Below are 24,584 nucleotides of genomic sequence, written 5' to 3'. Positions count from 1 at the left end.
TGCATTCTGCCTTTTGTCTGAGCACACAAACAGACACACCAATGAACACACTACACACACATTTTTAAATCTCCAAGTTGTGGAAATTTCATTAACGCACCCAAAGGGTTACCAAAGAAAGCTAAAAGAATAGTTCCCCCCCTGTTATTCCTTCTGGTCTGCCAACACATTTCATATGTACAGTCAGCAGTCTTTAATAATACATTATTTAGTGTAATAGATAGCTGAAGCTTTGCTTTGGGGTCCCATCTATGATTTATCTAGGGGTCTAAGGCAGCTGACACTGTAATCAGAACGTAATCTCCCTCAAATGGAGGTCGGGAGCTGCAGTCCATCCAAGACTGGAGATTCATCATAGTGGGGGATATCTGTGTAATAAATGATGTAGGACTGCTAGACAGCTCCCTCTCTTATCCATACCATCAATGCGGGGAATTGATCAGAGGAGATGGCTCTCTCCCCAGTAGCCTTTAGTAGAATCTGCGGGGAAACTCTGCTTGCCCACTTCATTTCTTTTTTAAAGGAACTGTTATTCATTGAGAAAAACTATGAATAATACTGCTGAAAAAACTGACATATGGTGAAAGAGCAGAGAGGATAACAGCACAGGAGGTACAGAGAACGCTTCTCATGTGCAAATGAAACATTTCCTTGCTTGGCCTACATCTAGATGAGAGAAACCTCACTAGTAAAGTTTTGATTGTCACATTTTGTTTTTTTAATCGTACTTTCAAGACCCCTTATTTTGATTAGAGTTGATGATATTTTCTCCTATTCCATCTTAATATGTAGTACAGATGCATAGGTCAGTCGTGAAACTCTTCCAAGTAGCTTTATGTATTCTTTCAAGCCAGCTGCACAGCCAATCGATTTATTTTTCTTATCTACACAACCTTATCTGTTCCCATCCCAAACTCCTCCAGCTCAGTGTGCTAGATAGTTATCTTTAGCCTTCCTCCTCCCCAGCACCACCTGTCTAGATCTGCTATGGGGTTCTTCTTACTTTACCTTTCAGCAACCATTCCACCAAGATCAATTTTTAACAATAAAATGCTGGTAAAATCTATTTTGAGACTATTTTAAGGGATAGTTAACCTAAAGATTTAAATTCTGTCATCATTTACTCACCCTCAAGTTATTCCAAACCTGTATGAATTTCTATCTTCTGTTAAGCACAAAAGAAGATATTTTGAAGAATATGGGTAACCAAACATTTGATTGGCCCCATTGACTTCCATAGTATGAAAAAAAAAAAAAAAATGGGGTCCTTACCGACATTCTTAAAAATATCTTATTTTTTGTTCAGCAGAAAAAAGAAATTCATACAGGTTTGGTACAACTTGAGTGTGAGTAAATGATGACAGAATTTTTTTTTTTTTTTTGGTGAACCATCCCTTTAAGTCAAAAACACTATGTGGCCATTGCAGAATATCGCTCTGTTTGCATCCCAATCAGCCAGACTCCACAATGGTAGCTCAACCAATGGCGAAAGTTCAGGGTGGTACCATGTGTTCTGTAGACCAATGGAATATAGGGGGAGTGTTCAGGAAAGTCATTATATATTTGAAATGCCATCTGGCACTGCTAGAGAAAAATACACACATCACACCTTCAAACAGCTTGGATATTCCTAAAAATATTTCCTTGTAAGAGAGAATAAACGTGAATGACATGAGGGTGACAAACTGATGACAGAATTTTCATTTGTGGTTGAACTATTGTTTAACAGTAATATTAACACTAGTAAGCACAATAAAAATAGTCACTATTGTTACTATTAATAGCGTGGGTGGGTGGCACACAACAAAAGCAGCAGTAGTTTTGCAGTGTTGCTCATGTCCTGTCTGGTTCCCACTGCACTCTACAGTCTCGTGAATGTGTTCCTGCTGTGCCACTTCTGGTGATGTGAGCTCAGTCTTGACCCACTTGCTCCTGGGGCTTCTAATAAACTTGGATGGATAATTTTTAAGTCAAAAGCAGTTAAGGACTGTGGGCGTCACTAGCCAGCAGGGGCCGGCTGAAAGTACTTTTTACGTGCCAGCCAGCAGTCAGAGGTCCACGGAGTCACTAATCTGCCCTGGCACCTTGCGTGGTTCCAGAGGAGTGGCAGGGGCGAGGTCAGGATAGTGCCACCCATCGAGAGGCCTCCAGCTCCACACACCCGCCAGCTGTGTTTAATCCAACAAACACCTCCCGTAACCCTCCACCATCCAGGCTGCCGTCGCAGTTAAGCAGATGCACTTTTATCTGTGTTGATGGTATCATGCGAAGGCCGACCATACATGGTTAAAGACGAACATACTGCCTACAGCTTGAAGCTGAAACTGATGATTTGATTTAATATGACAGGTAGCCTCTACAGAAACAGAATGGTTTCGCATTTAAAATACTGGTATCAAATAGATAGTTCCAGTCCTGAATGCCGATTGGTCAATACAGCGTTCCAGCTCTGCTACATTTATGCAATAACATCCTAGAGGCCAAGCTATATTGTGTATATAGTCACTGCAAAAGTGAGTTGTACTAAAAATTAAATTAGAGATGCACAATATATTGCATTTAGATTTATTTTGCTATCAACACTAACTTAAAGTAAAATAAATAAATACAATAAAATAAAATAATTAACAACACTGTTAAATGTAATCTTGTGATATCAAAATTCACTTAGATACTGTATCACTTACGTAGCAATTCAATTACTGTGTTAGTTTATTTTAGACAAAAAATTGTATTATATTTTATTGAAGCTAAATTATCAGTTATCTATATAAAATGTCATATTTTTTTTTAATTATTATCGGTTTATGTTATTATATACAGTAAATACAATAAGTGCCATCCTTCCACCATACAGGTAAAACTAAAAAATGTTGAATATCGTGCAAAATTTTATTTATTTCAGTAATTCAAGTTAAAAGGTGAAACTAATATATTATATAGACTCATTACATGCAAATGAGATATTTAAAGCCTTAATTGTTATAATTATTGATTATTAATGATTATTATTATCAAAATTATAACAAATAAAAGCTTGAAATATGTCACTTTTTTATATATTAGTTTCACCTTTTAAGTTGAATTACTGAAATAAATTAACTTTTGTTTCGAGTTTCACCTGTATATGATATGATAAACATGACTCAAAGTGGTTACTATTTTGCATATTTCGTAGTAAAACTGGAATTCTGTATTGACCAATCAGTACAGAAACTATCCATTTCATAATATGTATGCTTTACAATTAACCTGGGATAGGAGAAAGTATTTTAACATTTAAAAGAACAAAATACATAATCTTTAAAGGCCGAAGATAATCACATGACATTTTCTATTATTATACATTATATGTATTATTCAGTAATTGCACCGGAGTCACGGTGCGTGACTCTATATGAGGTGATTCATGTCTAAATGTGCGTGTTTGCTGCGTTGGGAATGTGTGCACTGAGGATTCCGGCTAAGCGGCAGAATGGAGTGGGAACGCGTGTTCTCAGATGGCCTGTGTGACTATGAGCTTTGAGAGGAGAGATCAGCTGGGAGAGACTGTTCACAGATTCCCGCTCCTAAACACAAAGCCCCACTGGGTCTCATCATTCAACACTCAGATATAACACACAGAGCAATGTAGATGTTCATTACACACACAAAACACCGACAAATAACTATACCATCCAAATGTGTTCACATTTCAAAAAGATGCACCTCATGGTCTTATTTTATTAGGAGTGTTTTATTACCAGCCTGTATACAGAACCTGAGGCAAACATGATATTAAAAGTAATTTTCATGCATGCAGCATAAAATGTCATTCTCACAGCTCTACATGTAACCATCTGTTCTGGAGTCCCTGTGCAGAAGTAAAAGCTTTGGCTCTAGGCAAATAAGCCGTGTTACAATAGGTACTCGTGACTACCTTTTGAATAAGATAAGCCAAAAAGATGCTAGTGGGCCCTGTAACCTTTGCCTTCTGTATGACGCTTTTTTTTTTGCCACTACACAGAGCATTTTATTGAACTGTCAGGACTCATGTTGTCTCAGCTTGAAGGGCTCATCTTGAATTAGCCTCCAAAGTTCAATAGCCCGGGCGGCCAAGCAAACGCACTCAATAACACCAGAGCTAATGCTCTGCCCAGGCACTGCGGCACACAAGGCTATTCTGAATCTTAAAACAGATAAACAACGGATGCCCTCACGGCCCCTCTCGGATGACTTATGGATCTCAATCTTGGCGGACAGATGACACTCCGAGGCATATTATTATTTCGCTACATTTTTGATACGGTTTCTAGTCGAATTGGATTTCTCCTTTCATATTTTGCCGTGCTATGGAACAGATGGTGAATATTGTTGAAATGATTGTTTCCTTCAGCGAAGGACACTGCAAAATGTTTTCGTCCTGTATTTACAAGCCCTCAGGTGGAACCAACTGCCCCCTTGTGCAAATAAAGAGAAATAAATTCATTCATTGACTCAAATACACAACCTTAGCGGTTGAATTGAGACGGAACGTAATCCAAGAACCAGATTATGAGGATTTAAAGCAGTAGTTCTCAAACTTTTTTGACCCAAAGGCCTCCTACTGTAGGTTAATGTAATCTAATGGAGAACGTTATCTTTGGTCATTTAAAATGTTTTCTTTTTTTGGTCACTCTAAGGGCCAGATTTACTCTTTCGATGTTAAAAAAATCTTGTCAGAATCATGCTGATTTGACCTGTTTAGTAAATCTGGCCCTAAAAGTCATACATTACTGTCAAAAGCCAGAAAAAAAAAATCCATAATGTTAGGAATATGACCCCTAAAACTGGAAGGTTTGAAGGTTTGATACTTGCTCAGTGCAAGGGAAAGAACAGTCTTTTGAGAAAAAGACTGTAAAGATATATGTACTGTAATTGAAATGTACAGATGCAAATAGATAAAGTGTGACACAATAAAAACTCAAATGTGTATTGTTATAGTCTTTCCAGTAGTCTGATCAAGTTTGGATGCAAAATAGCCTAAAAGTTAGAAAACCAGTGGCTGAAAAAATTAATGGTTTGCCTGCTGTGTCTTGCCCTAATAAAAATAGCTTTGGTGCACTGCTTTCTAGGAGACTATTCATTTAAAAGCATTAAACACAGGTCAAGTGTGTGATGTCTGCGGCTGTTCAGTGGGAGATGTTGTTCTGTAGAGCGCTGAACACTTTTGATGTACTGTCTAAGACTGAAAAGGCATCGATCCCTCTAGGGGATCACAAAAGCAGTGGCCACCGGAGCATATATAAACTCCGCTTAAATGAGGGTTTGATGGTCATTTTATGGTCTCTTAAGCTGTCCGCAATTGATTATGAGAATAGTAGACGACATCCCAGTTCACAAAACCTCTCAACGTGGGCGTGACGTACCTTGACGATGTCCTCGTTGAATGACTTGCACTGCACAAAGGATGACACATCAGTGACTGCTCCGTTTATCTCAATGGAAACCACCTTGACGGGGATGGCCACAGTTCGGCCAGTAAGAACTGCCGTGTTGATAATCTCAGTGTCCTGAATATGGAAGAGAGAGAGAGAATAAAAGCGAGAGCATGAGTCAGGAGGTTAGCAGAAGTTCACTGCTCCACAAATATGAATGTTCAGGAAAGCCCCGGAGTCAATGCTACACTGCTTACGAAAGTATAAAACACTATCTATTTTCAATTCAAAAGCCATGAGCTTCCCTCTTTCAAAGGATGTGTGACAAATATCCAATCAGTAAAAAATCCAGTCGACTGGTTTTGAAACTCGAGACACCTGAAATCAGAAGAGCTCACATCCCAGGAATGAATCCCCTCAGATTTAGGCAACTTATTTAAAATATGTGTATTTTTGATAATGAAATAGCATGGTTATTGTAGAATAATTGGTAACACTTTAGATTAGGGAGAAAATATTCACTATTAATTAGGATTTTTCTTAATAAACTGTAATATGGAATATATATGGAGTTGGGTTAAGGGGTGTAGAATAAACAACTATATAATAAACAACCTACAGTATATGGTAGTAATACGCATGCTAAAAAGCAACTACACTGTAAAAAATGTAGCTGCGATTAGTTAAAATTTGTTGAGATAACTTAAATATCCAACTTAACCAAACTAAACTAAAGTTAACTAAACTTAATATTTTAAGTCAAGCTTGAACACATACTTTTTAAAGTTGAAACAATGTTGGATTTTAAGTTGTGCTAAATAATCGCAGCTATTTTTTTTACAGCGTAGCTCATAGTGAATAGTGCTCCCTAATCTAAATTGTTAACTAGTAATTCAATATTGTATAATACATGTCTACAATGCAGTCACCCACTACATCATAAAAACACTCTCAAGAAGAAAAAAACACACACATAATACCTTAATGCACCACAAACGGATGTCAACGCTTGCTACGTGAATCACAACAAGGGTTACAACCAACCATCATTGGAAAAGAGAAACAAATTCATCCTGACATCTCAAGACAACTCAAGTTACTACTCGTAACATCCCCATCAACAATAACAATGTAGATAAATCTGGCATACAGTCAAACAATGCAACCATATTCATTATTTATGCCCCAGTGCATGCTGGGAGGCAGGGCCGGAGTAGTTTAATGCCGCTTTCCATGGCTCTCTCACTGAAAAAGAAATAGACACTTGCGCTTTCCGAGTCCTGTGTAAAACTGCCTTTATTTCTAAGTGGCACTGCGGGTCCAATTTATGAGCCGCCCACCGGGAATTTCCTGATGGCCACTCCGGGCCTGCTGGGAAGAGTGCAAATGGGGATAAACCACAAAACCAGTACAGGCCAATACAACTCAAAAAGGCATTAATCTAACTCAAATGATGTGCTTAGTTTGTCGGATTTATGAAAGTTTTATTTTTTTAGCATATATCATAACAGAAATACTGCACTGGGATGCATTTCTTGTTTTTATGAAAGTCCTGTAAGTTTAACAATCAATAATAAGTAAATATTTGGTTATTTTTCAGCAATATTTTCTGGAACTCATATAACTTTCACAGATCCTCTGCTTCAAATTGAAATTGGGTTGTATTCCGATTATGTGTCATGTAAATGCATTGACAGTACTATCAAAACCTGATTATTCAGTTTTTCTGAAATATGCTTGTATTCATTTGTACAGAATTATGTCATATAAACGGCTTATTAAAGGGATAGTTCAACTTAAAATGAAAATGAAGACATCATTTACTCACCCTGGTGCTGTTCTAATGCTGTATGCCTTTCTTTGTTTTATGGACCACAAAAGGAGAAAAAAAAAAAAAAAAATGGCTCGTCAATATAATGGCAGCGAATAATGACCGGCATCAAGCTTTTTTTTTTTTCTTTTAAAAAAGACATGAAAGTATCACAGAATGATCCCATGTCACACGTGCCGTATATTCAAAGTGTTTTGGGGGTACACGATAGGGTTGGCCTGTTGTAGCCCATCCGAATGATGGCCAAAACTTTTCTGATGAGTTTTATGAAGTTTATTGTACTTCACACAAAAGATGAAGCATCCGTTTTCACTCCAGAAAATTTCATTAAATAATACATTCCAGTTTGTTTTTCACCAAAGCCTATCGTATACCCCAGAACACTTGGAATACGGAACGTGTCCCATGGGATCATTCTGTTATACTTTTGTGTCTTTTTTAAAAAGCTTGATACTGGTCATTATTCACTGTCATTATATAGTGGGACATTTATTTTTATTTTTTATTCTCCTTCCGTGGTCCATAAAAGATAGAAGGGCATACGGCATCAGAACAACAACAACAGGGTGATAAATTATGATTCAATTTTCATTTTAGGGTGAACTATCCCTTCAACCTGGCATAGTCATGGTTTCGCTTTTTAAAAATATTAAAAGAAGTGAACATAACTCAATATACAGACAGGTGAAAGCGCCGTAACAGTGTTATGACCTACATTTTCTAGTTAATTGTATCTTGTGTGCTGTGTCAAGGACATGAATGAGAATTAATGAGCTGAATTACTAAAATGAATTAAAATAAATGGCAAGAGCATCTTCAGTAATTTCCATAAGAGATAAAGCAATATTTTGATTACATAATATTCCACTAGCTGTGAAGCATTTAAAGATCTTTTCTGGAATCGAGGCTAAACCAGGATATGAATCTACATCTAAAAACGGTTAATAAAATAGTAAAAGAGAAGAATACATCCTGTAAAATGTATGAAGCTTGAAGAAAAGGATGTACATGTCCAACAGTATCATTTGACAATCTCAAATGGGATTGAGGTTCTCGTTCCCTTTGTACAAACCTCTCGGGCTACGGCAGTTACGGCACTCCACGGTAATGGATTAACTTTTAAAATACTCTTGTTCATGAGCTTCCCAATTTAAAAGTTTTCCTGTTAGATGACACATGCAAATAAATCTATGCTTTCAATTACATCTCAAAAGCTGAAGCCAATTAAAGAGCGCACTGGCTTCGCAATGGCTTTCCAAGAAAAATCAATTCATTATTTTGGATAGAATTGCTGCGGGGATGTTGCACAACTAACTGTAAATTATTTCCCTCGTGGCCCACAGGAATAAAGCAAAGATTATGCAGCTCTCTCTCCCTCAAGCTTCAATCAAAACAGCACATTCGAGGAGAAACTTTCCACTGAGCCCCTTTGCTTTAAAACAGGCATTTAATATAGTAGAAATAAAAGCATGCTAGTATGACTAAAAAAAATCCGCAGTCTTATTTGAACCGGTTTTCAATCAACATCACTTGAATGTTTTTATTTCCAGAGTGTCCTTTTAGGTCGTCAGGGTTGAAAATAATGCATTGGAAAAACTTATTTTCTTTTCGCTTTGCTGTGCTAAACTGCTTTTAAGGTGCGACACCAGTCATTGATAGTGAAAATGCAGAACATATTTGAGGTTCCAGATGAGGTGGAATAGACACTAACATTTCTGTAGGTGTGAATTTGTGTGTTAGCATGTGATGGACTGGTCAACCGTCTAGGGGTGGAGTAATAACTTCTGCTATTTCTTTGGTTTGAAATCAAATTAAAGTCAAATTGTTACTGTAAATACTGAACATATTGAGGACTACTTCGATATTTTTAGTGGTTTGTTTGTTTGCAGATTTAGTTGCGGGGTGCTAGAATGCGCACTCTTCAAAAATGGCACTTTCATTTTTTAATAGACTACTAAAAGATGTAGAATGAAATAAATAGATTGTACTACACATTATATATTCTACTGACTATAACTTTGCAACTATTTTACATGTCAACCAACATGCCAGTATTAGAGTATCAGGCTTTGTGCTAAATATCTGCTAACACTTTATTTTGATGCTCCCCCTAAAAGACACTCTACTGACTATAGGCTCAATCCCAATTCACCCCTTGCCCCTACCCCTTGTTTTCGAGTGTACCCCTTGGCCCTTAAAACAGAGTTACAATGGCCAAGGGGTTGAAATATTCCCCGAAATGAAACAACCCTTCATGAACCCCGATACGTCATCAGTCGTCGACGATGGCTCTGATGTTATGGAAGCGACGAGTTTTTGTAAAGCTGCTAGTGTAAAGCGTAGACCTTCGGCTACAACGACCATAGCATTACAACCATGGTTATCGTACATTTTACGAAGAACATACTTACATTTGTGACTTTCTTTCACCGTTTGGGATTGAGCCTAAGTAACTTTGCCAGTACATGTCAACTAACCTGAATCATAACCTAACAGTCTTCTAATACTCCAATGAGAGTTAGTTGACATGTAGTTGCAAAGTTATCTATAGTTAGTAGAATGTCTAAAGTGGACTATCGAAATAAAGCATAGCCATATAATATCAATCCCAGTGGAATGGCACCATAGGATTTATCACTTGTCATTATTGCATCACAAGTCATGCTGTAGGCTGACTCATTTCATAAAAATAAAAGAGATCTTTATTCACATTTTTAGCATGAGAAAAGTCACCGGATGAAATGGGTCGTAAATGTTCGACTCGCAAATAACGTCTGAATTAGGTTCTCTTTAATATCTCCCCACTGAACAAATGAGTTATTAGCTGAGAATTACTCTGATAGCTTTAGCTGAAACTGCATAATCATAATTTTCATTCAAAGTGCATTACTGGCCTGCCTGCCTTGTTTAAATGGAAGTCTTGGGTACTTGCACTAAGAAATAAAATTCATTATAGGCCCTTGCGATGGCTTTTCATCCTGCAAGCCTACCAGCTCAATTCTTTTCCTGACATCTCATTTCTTATGCAAGGTAAACTTTAAAGGTCAACAACATCCACCCATTGAATTTATTTAATTCATACGATTCATGTTCAGGAAAAGCCTTTTGTGCTGGTGTTGCCTACCGCTGTCATTTCCTCCACTCCAAATAAAAAGCTGAACAGATGGTCATGGACACACAGGGACTCTCAGCAAAGGAAGCTGATTCAAATCCAGCTTTATTTCCAGCAACTAAGCACAGAAAAGACTACAAGAATAACAACATTAAGATTAAACTCAGAATATATTGAGTCTCTCATTCCTTGCAAAAAGCTGTGGTACATGTTGACTTATCAGATGATAATACCATGGACTTTGTACTTTTGTACAATTAATGCTGTAGTATTACCATAATATATTATGATACAAAATTATTACTCTTAGAAAAAAAAAAGTGGTTCTACATAGAACCCTAGGGTTTGTGACTCACATTTAAAGAAGCCATCATGCCAAAAGGAAATTTCTTAAATCATTGCATAAAACTTTCAGGTTATTTCACATTTTCTAGTGATAAAGTATGTTTACAAGCTGCTTACTTTATAAAATGTAAAAAAATTAAAGCAAAATGTATTAATTAAAACAAAATCCATAAAATCCATCTCCTAAAATATTCTATATATACAATTTAAGGTTCTATATAGACCATAGTATTCCTTTAATTTTATTTTTTTTACTATGATACAGTCAAACCAAAATTTATTCAGACACCTTGCTATCCTAACTTACATAAATTAACTATAGTGTCCTGCACCCACTATAAAAAATTATATATACTGTCTAAATAATTTTTGGTTTGACTCTATACCACTATTTTGATATATTCATTAATATACATGATTCTCATTGGTAATGCCGTGATAAGAATACAACGATACATCTCCAAAAAAACTAAAAACAATAACATGGTTTTTGATAATGTTTTAATGACAGTAATATAGCGCTCTGCTCTAACATAAAGACAGGTCAATGCTGCCCCGGCCCATAACTTCACTCTGAATCATTTTAAAGCGACAGCGATGTGTGAGCGTGCTGGGGAATGCAAATGAGAGTATCATTCTCGTGGCGGGCAGTATTTACAGTGACAGACAGCGAGAGCCGAGTGGTCTCACATGACGGCTGAAACAGCCAGCTCAGATGGATACAGACAGCTTTAGCTGTAAATAACAGCAAGGGAGCTTTTGCAAGCCATTAAACGCTTCACACACAGTCAGAGCAAGGTAAACCTGAGCCTCTTATCCACACAAAAGGATACCAAAGATACAGGCTATTTGATATAAAACACTGCCGAGGTGACAGACTGCCCTCATGATGAGATTCTTCTAAGCTATTTATAGTTTTGTGCACTGTACTACGAATAACCAGCTTGGTGCAGAGCAGCGAATGCTTTATGGGTTTTAACAAGGATGTATGTTGCTGTGGATGTATGTCGCTTGCAATCAAATATGAGCATTTTACAGTCAACATGAAATTGATTTCGTAACCAATTTGACTTCCATGACATAAAACAAGATATTCTGACTGATATTTCTGACTGAAACAGGATTTTTAACCTTCAAAGTAAGGCAAGACTTTCCATCACAAATGTAACATTGTAGAAAGAGGCTGTTCCATACCAGAAAGAGAGTTTAACCCTGAAAAGCCACATGCATCTAACTTGTCATTTATTTTCATGGCTGTCTGAGGTAATGCAATTTATTTTCCACTATTACAAAGCTAAATTAATAGGTTACTTTGATTATTCAATAAGTATTTTTTTTCCCCCAGATATTGTAAAGGTGATAATTTTTGTTGTTGTGATCAATAAATTAGTGTGTAAAGTGTGTGTGTGTGTGTGTGTGTGTGTGTGTGTGTATGTGTGTGTGTGTGTGTGTGTGTGTGTGTGTGTGTGTGTGTGTGTTTGTTAAACGGGTATGCTGTGTGGTGTGTCCTGTCCAGTCATGTCAAAAAAATAAAAGTAAAACAAATATGAAAATTATTTCAGTTATGACTTTTTTTCCCATTTGATTTAGTCTGTTTAGTTTTGTATCAAATAGAATGTGATTTTCTTGACCGAGATCTGGCAGAAACAGCAGATTTTTCCGCTTGGGCGAGCGATCAGCTGACAGCTTTCCCTGCGCATGAAATCCCTCATATGCCAGCAAACCAATTATAGCAAAAATGTAAAAAAAAAAAAAATGACAGAACCAAATTTTTAACATGTAAGCTTTATGGTACACTACAAACAAGGGAATTTGTTAATTTGGAAATAGTATTAATACTAGTTAGTGAGTCCACAAATGGCTTGGGTAATGCAGAGCTTATGGACCGCACTCCACACACACACACACACACACACACACACATATATATATATATATATATATATATATACACACACAGATTTTGTCAAAACTTAAAGGATAAAAAAAGTAAGAAAGTATTTTTTTTTTTAAAGGGTCAAGTAAGTGTTTAAGTCTTAATATATTCCTCAGGTTTAGAGCCTGAGGAAAAAAAAATAAGGTCATGATGACCTCACGTCCACAATCTATCCTTTCGGACTCTTCCCTGGTCTGAAAGTGTTGGCATGATACAAGTCCCAATTGGAAGGCCGTGTCATATTTTATTTATGATGTACTATTGAAGCATGAGCAGCAGTGAAGCCCATGTAGCCAACACATCATCTGTCCCCCGCGTGCTTATCGAGGACTGCCTTCACATGCCAAAACCCAGCTATTTCAAGGGAACCGCAAAGCCGATCCTGTGCGAGTCTCTCACTGGCCAGGCTTGAAAGAGCAGTTCATGGTAATGGAGGTTGAGAGACTGGCTTTGTGAGGTAAGAGGGCTAATTGTGGCCAGACTGAGCTTGTTGGGAAAAATGGCTGAGGTTAAACATAAGTCATAGCCTTTCATTTGTAGGGCCAAATGTCTGAGGCCACCTCTCAAAATGACTCTATGAAGGACAGAATTGTCCAGAATGGGTTCTTCTTTAGCAGAAATCATGTTTACATATGTACCCATTATCTTCAATCGATATGAATTCAATTCCAATTTCAGATTCTGAAAGTTTAGATTATGAATCCCTAACTTTAAAATCCGATTAATTTATTTGTTTACATATGCATTACATGTATTCCGAACTAAGTTCGCCACTGTGCGATAATGCTACCGCAAACATAATATTAATTTTTACCTTGATGACACATCTAAAAAGAAAGTATACAGTGTGTCACAAGATTTTTTTTTGGCAGATCAGTTCGTAAGACGTAAAAAATAAATAAATACGCATGTTCATAAGATGTTAACATGCATATCACTGCACTGCGCGCGCAAGGTATATTTGAATACGATACAAACATTTTCTGAATACTGATTAGTATTAGTAATTTTTTTGTTTCCAATATCAAAATATAATGTAATGTAATATAATACAATATAATATAATAGTTACTAGGGAAGTCAATTTACATAAATTCTCACAAACGATCTTTCTTTAAATTAACAATCAATTAATCGTTAACTTTTTTTATTTTTATTATTTTTTATAAAGCTTGGCTTTACAGAGTAGGGAATATGACCGTCACTTAACAAGTGCTTTTAAATTTGCTGACATATTTTAAGTTTTCTATTTTCTAGTTACATAGTTACAAGAAAATGTTTCCTGCTTTACATGGAAATGTGATGTTTTAAATAGTACAGGTCTCAACTAGCAGAATACAACAAGCATACTTGTTTCGGTTAGAGACCAAAATATACCAAGTATTTACATAAAAAAACGCAGCAGACGAACGTGTAAACAGTATACACGTGATTTTTGGTTTGTAACTTAGTAAGATAGTAGATCGCATGTCTTTATTTAGAGCAGGTGGTCTCGAACAAGCCCAAACACAACATAAGGCAATGTGTAGATCACGGAGTGACATGGCATGGCTAAAGCTATAGGACTTCCGGGATCCAATCGCGTCGCAATCATGATGCAGTGTTTGACGATGTGTAGAGACCAATTATACTCTGTTTTACAGCAGTAACCCGCTTGGATTGGTTCGATCGCTCAGATTGACAGGTCCTTCTTTGTTTCTTTGTTTGAGACTTGTCTTGTCTATGAAATGCTACTTGTACACTTATCTATCTCTGTTGCAAACCGTAATTTCCCCATTGTGGGACAAATAAAGTTTTTTTTCTTATCTTATCTTTACCACGTGCCATAGAATACGAGCGCACAGCTGAAACATCGCTGGAAGATCATCACTCATCAACCAGGATCTTATTACTTGTCTATTCAATGCACTTTTATCGTGGCATTTACACAAGTAGTTCTTAAGTTGTGAAATCAGTGAAATCACTTGTTTGGAGGGTTTTTTGGACTCTTGGTTAATTATATTTCAAAATAAATGGCTAGCCTACTTTATCCGTTGCATGGCTTGAAGACATTAATTCACTTAGAAGATGTAACTACAGTGAGCTCACTTCATTTTTTCTTGTGTGTCTGCTGAACGTGTTTTGCACGAGCCACATTAAGACTATGCAATCTAATGGTGACCTTGCTTAATCGACCATCGATACGTTTTACTCGATTATATCATTATCGACAATTAATAGATTGTCGATTAATCGTTAGCATCCCTAATTGCCCTAATCTGGTCTGTGTTTGTCCTTTGCTTCATTTGGACTTTGAGTTAGTTTTGCACTGTTCTCAGTTCAGTTTCCTGCATGTGTTTTGTTCATGCTCATCTTTTGCCATGTTTTTTGATTTGCCCTCATGTGTCTCACCTGTGTCTTGTTAATTACCTGGTTTAGTAGTTAATAGGTGTTGTTCTGTTTCCTGTTTTTGATTCCAGATAACCTGAAGAAGTGTAATTGTGAGTTTTTAATGATTAAACTACTGGATATGATTAGAACCTGCCTTTATTTTCCATTTTTATTACAACCCTTGCTGACAAAAAAATAATATAAATATCTTATTTATTATATTTTTATTTTACATATCTGATTTTCAGTGTGGTCTCAGACTTGGGATAGCAGTGTATATATACACCTTCTCTCTCACGCTTTGTATCTAGGGATTTATACATGTGATAATTCGGAAATTCAAAAGAAATGCATGTGTGCTGCCTATTGTGTGTGTATATGCATGGTGTTGTATCTGCATGTGTGTGTCTGCTCTGTATGTAGGATACTCATTAGATGCTCTGAATTTGAATGTGGCTCTGTGGGTGTATGAAGTGGGATTTGCGCGCCTAAATCAGTGCAGGATTCATTTCGTGCTCTTGGCATGCAACATATAGGTTCTGCCATTGTTGTGTCTATAAACACATCTTATATGAGCCTCTCTGATTGCTTCCTACTTCCAAATCCTCCAATGAGGGTGAACAGACCTCTTGAGTATTTAGAACATTTAAAAAGAAGGCATAAAGCCCACATAAACACATGGCATATTGTATATACGTATATCCCGTATCTTCCAGCTACTGAACACACACATCCGTGCGTGTTTAGCTACAAAATTCTGTTGAGCTTCCTCGCTGTCTACTGCCTACATAGACAACTGCCCTCTCTGGTAGTGTCCTAACTGGTATAGACCCTCGTAATGACTGATTTGGAATAGTCTACATAGGCTAAAAACGTATACAAAAAGGCCTGACTTACCGGTAAATTACTGTTAAGAAATCATGTGTGAACAAGACCTTTTCAAAAATGCCAGTAAATCAGGTCTGGCAATTTCCCGGTATGAGAGCATTACCAGTAAATTACCGGTATGATGCCGTTTATGATGAAAGAACAGGATTACCGGTATGAGCATGTATGAGGTCAGAACACACTGACTTAAAAAGTCTGCTTTGGGCCAATCATAGAGTCTCTGTCGGAGCTGTTTACGGTAAGTTAATAGAGTGGTTCAGGATTACATACACTGCCTGACCAATAGAAGTAAATAGGCAAATGCTTGAGAGTCAATGATTGGGTCATAATTACAGTGATTATGATGTTTATAGCATGTTATATGTTTGGCAATAGTTCTTCTAACCCTAATTGATGGAGTGTGTAGCTTTTCATTTCTTAAACAACCATGTAGGAAGACACATCATAGCCATTTTCAAAGATGAAAATCTGAAGATTCATCAGGCTCAAATTGTGAAAGAATGGTTTGGAAGGAGCATGAAGAATATTTTTCACACATGAATTGGAGACCTTAATGAAGTCCAGACCTTAAATTCATTGAAAGCGTTTGGGATGTGCTGGAGGAGACTTTATAGAGTGCTGGAAGCTTGCATTGTCAATACAAGATCTTGACCAAAAGTTGATGCACCTCTTGATGGAAATAACATCACAACATGTATTTCCATCGAGAAATACATATATTTTTGAAATAAGGTCTGTGGTGAAAAAAGCTCAAGATTCTACGATATGAAATACATCAGTAATACCCTCTTCTGATTTTTTAAAAAGCTTTTACTTGTCTTGTAAAAGGCGGTTGCTAACAAGTGGCAAACTGGGACTACAGAAGTTGTAGAGGAAAAGAAACGTCATCAGCTGGATGTGTAAACTCTGCTTTGCCTAGTTTTCCTTGTCCTGTTTTCTTGGTTGTCATAGTTATTCTTTGTTTAATTGATTAGAGTCTAACCTGTCCCTCAACGCCACTGTGTTTGAACCCTCAGTCGTCTTCTGTTCTTTGTCTTGTGTTGAAGTTTCATGCCGGTGTTTCTGTGTATTAGTTCCTGGTGTTTATTAAATGTTATGTCATTGTTCATCTGGTACAGGTCGGAATTGTTTTACGTTTTGTTATTTTAAAATTTTTACTGGAATGGTATGAAACTTTTCTAACTTTTTTTCAAGTTCACTTTTTTTTTTAGCTTTTCACTTCAGCAATAATCTGCCAAGTGTCATCTTTAAAAAAAGGAAATTTCATTTTCAGGTACAGCACATGCTCAAAAAGTGATAAATGGACTATAATTACTGCATAAATATAATTTAGTACCATAAAATCTCCTAAAGTTACAAAATATTAAATAAAAAACATTATCAACAAAATTATTTGACACGTGAACAGTACCAGGTAATTTCCGATGATTGAAATCACAGAGTTTACCGGTATTTTGGTACTGATGTGTGAATGGTATCTTACTAAAAAGATGGAATGTTGTGAACAGCATCTGGTAATTTTACAGTAGTTTACCGAGATTACTGTGTGATGTTTTATAAGCAATTTTTTAAAATTCTTTTCAGTATTCAATGAATTATAAATATAATAAAAATATTTTTCTCTGTAAAGAATAAATGCGGTGCTGCATTAGAATTTGGCCAAAATACGGTATTTTAGGAGGCAGCATAATTAAATTGCCCACCGGTTGGAACAGCCTTCATGTGAGGAGCCCACCTATGATGTCTTCAAATGCTGCCTATGGAAGGGAAGCAGCTAACTAGGTTTCGGAACAGAGCTTATATCTGTTCTTGCATTCTTTGTGTGTGAGCATGAAGGGAGGTAGTGAAAAATTGAAGCCTTGGCTCCTGCACTGCTGCAGTTTTTAGTATTTCCCTCATGACTGTCTTGTTTTGTATTCACTTCTTGTTATTTGAACCGCTATATTCTGCCGGCACAGGGCTTTTGAAACACACCGATAGGTTTCAGGGGAGATGGAGGATACTGACAGGTCAAAGCAGCTTCTCTACATGAAGCAAAGAGTCTTTTCTGCTGCACCTGGTTCCCGTGTACTGAATCATTCTAGAGTTTAAACATACACAAATATATGAGGGAGGGCGAGTGGCTTCAACCAACCAGGGATATATTTTAATGGGTGAAAAATGGAGTTTCGTACTGTACTTCTGGAGTGAGCATGAGGAATCCTCACTAGCCCTTTACATAGACCCCTTCCCTTAAAAATCCTACACTGGAAGTGTGAACGAGGTCTTTTCTGACATATCTTATAATATGAGATAATGTGAACACCCTTTTGAAAAATAAGTACCACTTAGGAAGGACTTAAGTACATATTTATTTGAAAGTTCATAATAATGTTTATTGTCTTTTATAAACATAGTTAAAATATATGAATGTACTGACAAGGAATTATTGTAAACTAATGTATGTCATGCATTTAAATATTTTTTAATTACGTATTTGTAATGAAGTTTCAATTTATTACATTTAAAATATATTAACTTTAAATGTAACATATAACAGTTAAAATGAACAGGTACTTTACATTAAGTACTTTAGTATGTTAGTCAACACATCAAAATAAGTGTACTTTAAAGCATGACAACATATTATTAAAAAGTTTTTACATGTATTTTAAAGTACTAATTAACCTTAGTTAATGTATTACCTAACATGAACTAACAATGAGCAATACATTTGTTACAGTATTTATTAATGTTTGTTAATGTTAGTTAATAAAAATACAGATTCATTGTTTGTTCATGTTAGATCACAGTGCAACTAATGTAAACAAACACAACCTTTGTTAATTCATATTAACTAAGATTAATAAATGCTGATCAAGTATTGTTCATTCTTAGTTCATGTTAACTAATGTTAATTAATTAACCGTAAGTGTTGCAAATGTGTCTATTGAAATAGAAGTGCTGTAGACTTTCTATGCAGTGCTAATTTCTGATAAAAGTCCATTCGTAGCATTTATCACTTAAATGCACTGTAAATATTAATAAAAAAAATCTCATTCAAAATCTTTATAACTGATTAATTAATAACTGATTTTTAGTATTAAATGGGCCTAAATTAAATCTGATTACCTTTATTTTGGAGCTGAAAGTACGGCACTCTCATTAATAGTTGAAAGTTTCATCATAAAAGCCAAAATTATGAATAAACAAACATGAAAGGGTTATGTGCGTGATATTTTGTGATTGACAGGCATTCCAATTCTGGGTGGCCACAGATGTCATGCCTGACGATAAAGTATAAACCTATCAAAGTCAGCCTACGCTGAGCTCTAAGGTTGTTGTGTTATGGAATATGCTTCTGTAGAACCCAAACTTCAATGTGATTTCCATATCATTTTTTAAAATTCAAGAGAGATTGCAGATTTTCAGATGAAAAAGTTGTGATTGCAGCAAGCAGAATTGTCATGATTTTTTTCAGGCTGATATATTTTTTTGTGCCTGTTTTTCATAAACTTTGCTTATTTTGTTTGGCTTCCAATCCAATTGTGTGGCCATGGCTTAAAGTCTTCATTATAAAGCTTTTTGAAATACCTATGAAGAAAATGGCTGGGGGACATATTTCCAGAACCAAGGCTGCTGAAAAAGTGGGCGGTAACTGTTGTGATCTATTGTATCACTGATTTGACAAGTTAAATTACATTTAAAATGGACTGAAGCGCAACCTCATTTCACATACTTTATGACCCCAGGTGCCAGACAGGAAAAACTTCTTACCATTGAAAGTGGAATGATGGCTTGGATGTCCTTCTGTACAACCGTCAGCTCGGTGACCACCTTCTCTGCATCCGAGACTGGATTCTGGCCCCGGTAATCAATATTCCAGTTGATTCTTCTGGTGACTGATTGGCTGGTGAAGTTCTCCATCTCAAAGTCTAGCTGCATAATTTCAATGTTGGCAGCCACGTCCCTGAAGAGATACAATATGATCATGTGACAGAGAGCAGCACACTTAAAAAATCAATAATAATCCTGGAAAGATAATTTTAAAAAAAAAATACTGGCTATCCACCAAATGTAGCCATTACGATAATTTAGAAGAGTCTAATTAGGGTCAGGTATGTATTTAAAGCTTAAATGGTTTAATATGCTGGCCATGAACAAAAACAGATGTTCTGTCATGTATTAGGTATTATATATTGAAACATCCAGGAAATGAATCAATCAGTGAGCCGGCAAAGGCCCATCTGTCGTTTAGGACCGGATTACAGGGGCTACAAAAAAATGGATTTACCCATTTCAAATTTAAGGAAAGAATTGCAAACACAAAAGTATCAGCACTGGGACTGTTCACCATTTGTATCAACACGCTTGTCTTTGTGCGTTCTAGACAGGCAGCATTTCTCCCAGCGATTCACAATTTATTAATTCATTCCCTCTTTTTAGTAAATTGTGGCCACATTTAATTAATTTGTTTCCTTCATTTAACTAAAACAAGGGAACGAATTACAGTGCAATGTTGTTACGATTTAGTAAATCGAGGGAACAATTTATTATATCATGCACGCAATTACTTAAAACGAGAAAACAAATTGTCGTGGAGGGCTCCGTATTTATTGTTCTTTTAAAGGTGAAATCCTTCACTTCTGCATTTCCGTGGCCAACAAAACTGTTTTCAAACACAGGGGGTCTGCCATTTTATGACCAAACAGTATTTCCCGCCACAAACCACAAACAAACAAAGCACTGCTTTTTATACTTTTCAAGAGAATCAACCTATAAATCAACTGTTGCCTTGCTTAGTTGGGGACATTAAATGTAATATTATTAAACTGCCTGCATTGACACCATTATATGAGAACTGAACTGAGCTGGACGATGACATCACAGTTTTCTCCAGAGCGGCTATGAACTAAATTAATAACTTTTTTACAACAAAAATGAAACATCACTGAGCTTACTTAAAGGGATACTTCAGCATTTAGCATTAAACTTTGTATCAGTAGAAAACCTGTAGTATTTTCAAATTACCATGCTTCCCTCCCTCATGTCCCCCTGAGACGAGAGATTTATGTATTTTTTGTCTGGAAAAACTCCTCCGATTACGCAAAAATCCTCATTTTGCGTCATCGGAGGATTTTTTGGCCAGAGGCTAGAGACTACTAACCTGGTTCTACCAGACTCTCGTACATTTCATTTGTACAGAGAGTCTGGCCTCTCTCCATTGACAAGCGTTAACTTCCTTGAAGGCGGGTCCTCAGTTGAAGTTTAAAACTATTGGATCTGCCCAGAGCCACTCTGGATCTGCCATAACCAATCGCTGACGTTTGGTCGTGACGTATGACGACGCAAACTAGCGCACAACCTCAACGTCATCGTTCTCAGCCACTCCCTCTGTTCGCTGATTGGACCTGCAAAAAATGTATCTGAGAAAACCCAAGAATACACCACAATCCCAGACCTAGTACTGAAGGAAAATGAAAATTGAGCGGAAGTACGTAGGAGGGCGGAGCCAGGCTAAGAGACTTCAGCCAGTAGTAGAAGCTAGTTCCGCATGTTTTCAACCCGCCTAGGGTGGGATCTCACTTACAGAATGTACAAATAGTGTCAGCCATCTTTTTTTTGGAAGCTAAGCTAACAGGCTCTTGTTCTGTGGAGAAAGCTGACTAGTAGGGGTTACCATCCTCTTTTTCCCGGATATGTCCGGCCGTCGAGATCGTCCAAAATGTCCGGGATTCGGCTTTTGCTTTCTGCAGTCGCCATTCATTGTTTACATGCACACCTTTTGTTTCAATCTAACTGAATTCATTCCGATTGGTGAATCTGAATGTAGTGTTTACATGAACGCTAAACAAGTGATCGGTTGATGTGCGTTTTAGCATTGCTAGAAAATTCCCTCTCCTACGTGAGAGATACGAGACGAGACCGGTGTGTGCGTCTCACAGGTGACGCTCATCAGTAATCACGCCACCGGCCTCGCATCGTTCTCCCGCGGCCCTCAGCCATTGTTATTTTACATTTCTACTACATAAATGACCCATTTTAAATACACATTCATCTTTCCAGAGGTGAAGTATCCCTTTAAGCTGGACTGTGATGCTATTTTCTTCTGGAAAACAAACTGTTGAATTATTTTCCTGTTATCTCTGTAAAGCTGCTTTGAAACAATCTGCATTGTAAAAAGCGCTATATAAATTAAGGTGACTTGACTTGATCTGGAAATTAAGCTGAGATCGGGAAAAGTATTGTAACATCTGAAAAAATTGCACATCAAATACACATCAACAAAACAATAAAAGCAAAAATGCTGCACATTGACATAACAATAATATTTAATGTGAAGTGCATTGGTGAAATGAACACAGATGTAGTCATAAAAACAGCTGAGCACAACAGTTCAGCAACGTACTGGAATTAAATTGGCGACACGGGGAAAAACGGCAACAGTGCCCAGCAGATAGTTTCTTCAGAGCCTCTGCAGGAAACCTCCATAATGGATAGTGACAGGCTAAATGAGTTCTGTCTGTTGATCTCATGCACACTCATCAAGGATTATTCCCTTTATCTGAGACTCCTGTTCTACAGGTAGATGTGGTGATAGCAGCTGACAACCAAGCTGAGAGAGGCGGCCAAAAAACAAATTCCCTTGCTGGGAGTGGAAAAATGCTGCAGGGTTATCAAAATGTTATCTGTGGGGGGTAATTAATGTGTCAGAGCTGCAAAACCAACAACTTCTTCTAGTGCGCAATAAGAAAAATCACATTAAATTGAACCTATATCATTTTTTTTACAGGCTTGGTGTACTTAAGCCGCACTTCAGATGTAGGAATGCCATTGAATTGGATATCAAAATAAATAAAAAGGACATCTTGAAACAAATAATGCAAGATCTTTTCTAAGGACTAACTTCACTTTTTACCAACAGCTCCCAAGGCAATTTTAAGTGAATGCATAAAGTCAGTTCTGTACCGTTTCGAAAAGGAAAGACATTTATTTTTATTTTTAAAAGAAATTAATACTTTTATTTAGCAAGGATACATTAAATTGACCAAAAATATTTCACAATATTACCATTTAAAAAAATGCAGCCTTGGTGAGCATAAGAAACTTTTTAAAAATGCATTAAAAAACTGAATATGAAACTGCATTAAGACAAGTTTTAAGTTTTTTTCTTAAATTTTGAACAATAAATATATATATATTTTTTTCATTTCAAACCTAACTTGCAATGCATTCTCTTTCTATATTTTGTTCTTTAGTTGTCACAGTTATGTTCAGTTTGTCTTAGGGTACGACAACGATATACTTAAAACTAAGTTTTCTGCGTACAGACGACACCATTGCCAAAACAATCCCCATTCACACGGATCCGCGAAAACTGTTGCCAGACCATTAGATGGCGATGAAACACTATAGACCGTGTTTAGCATTTGAACACGTAATACGCATGTGCATGACCACATCGTCTTCAGAGATTTGCGTTTGTTTACATGGAGACCGTTTTCAGAAACGTGCACTTTGAAACTCGGTTTCAAAACTTTGCGTTTTCAGGCACCCAAAACGGAGTTGTCGTGTAAACGAACGGCCAAAACGCATAAAAAGTTTCACGTTTAGTTGAAAACGGTGTTTTGTAAACAGTATTCATGGACTTTTAGTTTGTTTTCATTCACATTTGTTTTCATGTTCCTTTGTTTGATTTTCCCGCCACTCCTTTGTTTCTATAGTTACTGTTATTACGTTCAGGTGCATCTTGTTTGGGTTACTAAAGTTCTTCCCTCACAGTCCTTCAGCGTTTGGTCTACATTACATTTAGTGTGTGTTGCCATGCCTGTCTGATTATTATTTGTATTATCCTCATTAAACGTCATATTGGAACTTTATTCTTCATCTGCCTTCAGACAGTAGTACAAAGATAAGCTGTATGGATTTTGGATATGGACAATGCACTTTTACATCCCTTTTGCATGATGTATTAAAAACCAAATGTAGTTAATTGTTTAGTAGTCCAGCATACACTATACTAGCCTACTCTAGTACACTACAGTGGCCATATGCTATGGTTTACAAAGCCCTTTTGTTATGCCTGCTACAAAATGTGCAATTTCGGCAATCCAATAAGATCATTACAAATTAAACTGTACGATACATGAATCTAATAAACTTACGTTACGACATGTATGTAGACTGTATGATGATGACATCTATTAAATCGTAGGCTACGGCGCGAGTTAGTATAGAAGAATAAAATCATCAGCATGTGCTAGTGGTAAACAAATAAAGCAAGATGACTTTGGCAATTGTGGTCTTTATGTGCACTGAAAAAGAGAGGAAGTAAAACGGGAGAATATGGATGCGGTCATGGGAAAAGAGAAAAGAGGCCAACTTGACATGCCAATTTTGCAAATGGATCTTGAGGTAAGTAGTTTTATGTTTTAGCGCCATGTCTCATTAATACGCCAATTCATGTTGCATTTTTATTGGCTATATAGTCAGAAGACGTATTCTGACAGTGTCGGAGAATTATAGCAGGCTATCTTTGGTCGCAAGACCGTGACAACGGCCATTTTATTTGTGCGACGTAAGACCACCGATTATGAGCCACGACCACAAAAAATCACCACGATTAGTCATATTTCATCTGGGACAGCCCAAAATCGTACAATGTGTACCGGGCATACTGTTTTGTCACTAATTGTTGTTTGGCTAATTTGAAATTGATGTGGCCAA

The 24,584-nt window shown here is 36.7% G+C and overlaps 1 protein-coding gene across 2 annotated transcripts in view; it reads right to left on the bottom strand.

The window, feature by feature from the left end:
• The window catches only part of tmem132e (transmembrane protein 132E), a 358,047-nt gene that overhangs the window by 22,324 nt on the left and 311,139 nt on the right, over nt 1-24,584 (bottom strand). For both annotated transcript variants that reach the window (XM_079606022.1, XM_079606021.1), the window contains exons 4-5: nt 19,635-19,827; nt 5,388-5,531 (exon numbers count right to left, since the gene is read on the bottom strand). In XM_079606022.1, coding sequence (XP_079462148.1) covers nt 5,388-5,531; nt 19,635-19,827 — 337 coding nt within the window. The remainder of the gene's footprint in view (nt 1-5,387; nt 5,532-19,634; nt 19,828-24,584) is intronic.

The sequence above is a fragment of the Phoxinus phoxinus genome (assembly GCF_949152265.1).
Source record: "Phoxinus phoxinus genome assembly, chromosome: 3".
NCBI lineage: Eukaryota > Metazoa > Chordata > Actinopteri > Cypriniformes > Leuciscidae > Phoxinus > Phoxinus phoxinus.
The sequence above is the reverse complement of the archived record's forward strand: the minus strand, read 5'-3'. Positions and strand labels throughout refer to the sequence as shown.